At 39.4% G+C, this 3956-nt stretch overlaps 1 protein-coding gene across 1 annotated transcript; it reads left to right on the top strand.

The window, feature by feature from the left end:
• The first annotated feature begins 1998 nt into the window (after nt 1–1998).
• foxd7 (forkhead box D7) lies at nt 1999–3558 on the top strand. The gene has a single exon (XM_081360448.1). The coding sequence runs from the start codon at nt 2370–2372 to the stop codon at nt 3270–3272; it is 903 nt and encodes a 300-aa protein (XP_081216574.1). The 5' UTR covers nt 1999–2369; the 3' UTR covers nt 3273–3558.
• The last annotated feature ends 398 nt before the right edge of the window (nt 3559–3956 follow it).

Genomic DNA, 3956 nt, shown 5'->3' with positions numbered 1-3956 from the left:
AATGCAAGCTTTTTCAGCAGGTTTTATTTTTGTAAAGATGTATTACGTCAGATGTTGTTTCCGTCGACACCTTATATTTAATAAACTTCCTTCAAGCCTCGTTTTCATTAGCGATAAATAAATCGTTCCCGCCACCCCGATACCGCGAAAGAACGAGGCTGTGTGAATTTAACGAATTAGCCTAAATATCTGTATTTTTAAAGTGCTATGCTAGCTGTCACACTTTCTACTCCAATGAACATTTCTTTATGGTGTGTTTTTAAAAGTCATTTTCTTTCAGGTAGGCTTATCATGTTTTATTTTAGGCTGCAGATGTAAATTTATAACGTGGTGACAACTTAGGCCGTAACGTTAGCCTACATGTTCTGGTATTTCGTTTTGTTGTTTTTACCCAAAAGATATTTCAGAAAATATTATGAAGTTGTATAATTTTGGAGGACAAAATTATTATAATTAGGTTAATTAAAGTAAACACACCTTCGTGTATATGACTTTTGTCTCTGACTTTAGAAAACAGACTAACTTAGAAAACTAAAACTAAAAAATAAATAAATAAACTTTACAGTATAAAAAACAAAATATTAATCATTCTATTAATATCTAGAACATATCTTTTACAATCCCAACACATAGCATAAAACGTAGCATTTGAGGCTATTTGTCGTCTCTATTTGTAGCCCTCAGGAACACCGCATCATCACCTCCCATGAATGCCACATTAAAACACATTATCTGTGGAACTGCGGCGTCGGGTTTGTATTATCCCGTTTTCGCTTCCAAAACCATCCTTCATTCATCTCTCTCACTCTCTCTCTCTCGCTGGGCCTGTTTCCAATCCGAAGACATGCGTGATAGATTTGTGAAATCATGCCCACCCACCTCATCTTCTCTACGCTCGGTGGGCTCCGGTATCAATAAGATTATATGGGCAGGAAATGTAGAAATCCTCAACAAAGAGCTTCATCATTGAACAAACGGCCTTCAGCAGCCAAATGCGAGCGAAGAAATGTTTCTCTTTCATCTGAACGACCCGACAGTTTTATATGATATAGGCCTACCAAATTTTCACTATGTCATTAAAGAAAACTACTTTAAGCGCAATGGGAAATGCGAGATATTATTTGTAAAGAGCAAACATATGTGCGAACATAATGATAACTAGCCTATTATAAATCTGTTTCTTATTTTAGCCTCGTTGCTTCAAAGCTGGACGACATTTATCTGTTTATTTATCTTTGTTTTGCTCTCCATTAGTCACTTTCTTTTTAAAGTATAGTTTCAATTATTAGCTATTAGCCTATTAATGTTGATGTTGTTAAATCCAGACATTAAAATTTAATGATTTAAGATAATGATTAAATATTGGCTAATACATTACAATAATTAAACTATAGTTACACTGTAAAAAATCTATGATCAATAAATTATAACAACATATGTTTACATTGCTTTAACTCATCAAAATGAGTTGAGCAATTTACAATTTCTTTTTAAGTTTTAAAAAGATTAAACTCAATTGTTTTAAGTCAATTTAATGCAATTTAAGTTGAAATGACTTAAACATCCCAGTTGATTGTACTTACAAATGTAATAGCCTACCTTACACCACACTGGGCATGAATTTTGTAAAGTCAACTGCTTGGCTAAAAAAATACACGTTAGTATAGCCTACATGATGTCAGGGATACAAAATGACCATTTATAACTATTATGCAACGTTGTATTTCTAGTGTCCTAATTCGGCATTTTCATTAAACTCATTCGATTTACGTAAAAGCTGGCTAGACTGTAATCTTTTTGTGTTGGAGAATTGTGGTAATTTAGGTTATTTCTAGTAATTCCTATAGGCTATAGTTTCTGTTAATGAAAAAATAAAAGATCTGATGTCGAGCATCAAAGGGGCATGGGGAGTCTGTCTTTTTCATACAGAGGTTAAGCATCATAATGCCCTTCAGTGACATGATATCAATCATGGTTCTTTCTGCGGGCAGAACCTGGTAGAGTTGCTCTGTTTTCATTGGAGTGGAGCTTCTTCCTGAGAACTTCGTCATGACATCATCGTCATCTGATTCCCGAACAGCTGCAGGAATCCAGTTGCGTTGGAGTGGACGATGGACATTGCATGTGTGCGCAGCTCTCCAGACCGCCTGCGCTCGAATATTGAAGATTCCTGTGTGGCCGGATTCAATCTTGAGTTGTTAGCGTGCTCGTCTCTTTATAATCCATCTTCCAGAGTGATCTGAGGAACCAGGAACAGACCTTTCCGAGTGAGAGAGAGAGAGAGAGAGAGAGAGAGAGAGAGTGAGTTTAAGACTCGCGCGTGGCATCTGTTTGTTTAGAACCAGTCTCGCGCCTCCAGCTTGTGGATTATGACCCTGGACACTGATTTAATGGATGACCTCTTTGTCGACGTGGTTGGAGAAGGTGGCAAGGAGTCTGGAGACGAACATCTTTCGACCTCCTCTCTCTCTGCATCCGACCAGGTGCATAACAAGGGGGATAAGGACCACGTCCCCTCTTCCATATGTCCCTCAAGTTCGAGCAAAAGCCCTTCGGTGAAACCGCCCTATTCCTACATCGCTTTGATCACCATGGCGATCCTCCAGAGCCCAAAGAAGCGTCTCACCCTCAGCGAGATATGCGACTTCATCAGCCACCGGTTCGTGTACTACCGAGAGAAGTTCCCAGCCTGGCAGAACTCCATCCGACACAATCTCTCCCTAAACGACTGCTTCGTGAAAATGCCACGCGAGCCGGGTAATCCCGGGAAAGGGAATTACTGGACTCTGGATCCCAATTCATCGGATATGTTTGAGAACGGAAGTTTCCTGAGGAGGAGGAAGCGATTTAAACGGCAGCACTTCAAATTTGGGGTGTTCAGAGATCAGCCGAGCGCTTTCCCGAACCTCAGCTACGGCGCGTACGGGCTCAGCGCGTCCTGCACGCACTTAGTACCGGGTCTGGATATCTACCCGTTTGGCTTCCATCAACCCATCGGGGTTCCACCTGTTGGCGGCATTTTACCGGCTCTATCCACGCTTTTCTCGAGGAACTCTGTCGCAGCCAAGTCTTTCCCGCAGTCCCAAACAGTGGCCATCGAGCCTGTCTCCCCTGGCCTCGCCTGCGCATTGCCCCCGTCTTCAGCACTGTTTAATCCAGTGGGCTTCCCTCGGGTCCTCAATTTTCAGTACGAGTACCAGAAGCTACAAAATGTTCACAGCCACGTGGATTTGTCCACTAAACACAGACACCTGGCTAGTGTCAATGACTAATTCAGCGCATATTTGGACACGAAACTGTAAGGCCTATTTTTTTTTCTCAGGAATAACTTCATTTATCCAGAGCATCGCGTCGAATGCTTGCGAACATTTTAACTAACTTTTGAGTTTATTTTCTGTCAGGAAACCATTCAGTGAATGTATTTCTGCTACATGCTGAAAATGATTATTGATGCATGTTATTATGTTGGAATGATTAAATATCGAATGATTCAACTAGCCTATTTAAATGACGAATTTCCTTTTCGCGTTTTGACGGAAATAAAACTGACATTTTTAAATGCACAATAAACGTCGTGATTCTTTATTTATTAAATTTACCTAGGACAATGTTTCTTTTCTTTAAAAGCTACAACAAGAAAACGTCATATGTGTCTTTTTTCTTTTGATTAAAAGAAATTGTAAATCATGCAGGGCCATTTTTTCACTATTTTGCAGACGTGTCTCACGCAGGGTCAAACAATTAAATATGCAACCACCCCCCAAAAAAGGTAAGATCAGGTAAGAAATCGATTGATAACATTTTGAATTTTTATTATGAATAATCTCATTCTCAGATTGCCAAAATAGGCAATCTATTATATTAATTCTGAGACGCATAGGCATAAATTTAAGAAGAAATAAAACCAGGGCTTAGAAAGTGACAATGCCCCACTTATTTAAAAATATTAGGGTAAA

This window comes from Scardinius erythrophthalmus, assembly GCF_964197995.2.
Source record: "Scardinius erythrophthalmus genome assembly, chromosome: 1".
NCBI classification, from domain to species: Eukaryota; Metazoa; Chordata; class Actinopteri; order Cypriniformes; family Leuciscidae; genus Scardinius; species Scardinius erythrophthalmus.
This window is presented reverse-complemented; position numbering and strand designations above follow the sequence as displayed.

What these genes read in the sequence shown, in the direction of transcription:
- foxd7 (XM_081360448.1), top strand. Translation starts at nt 2,370, where the DNA reads ATGACCCTGGACACTGATTTAATGGATGACCTCTTTGTCGACGTGGTT.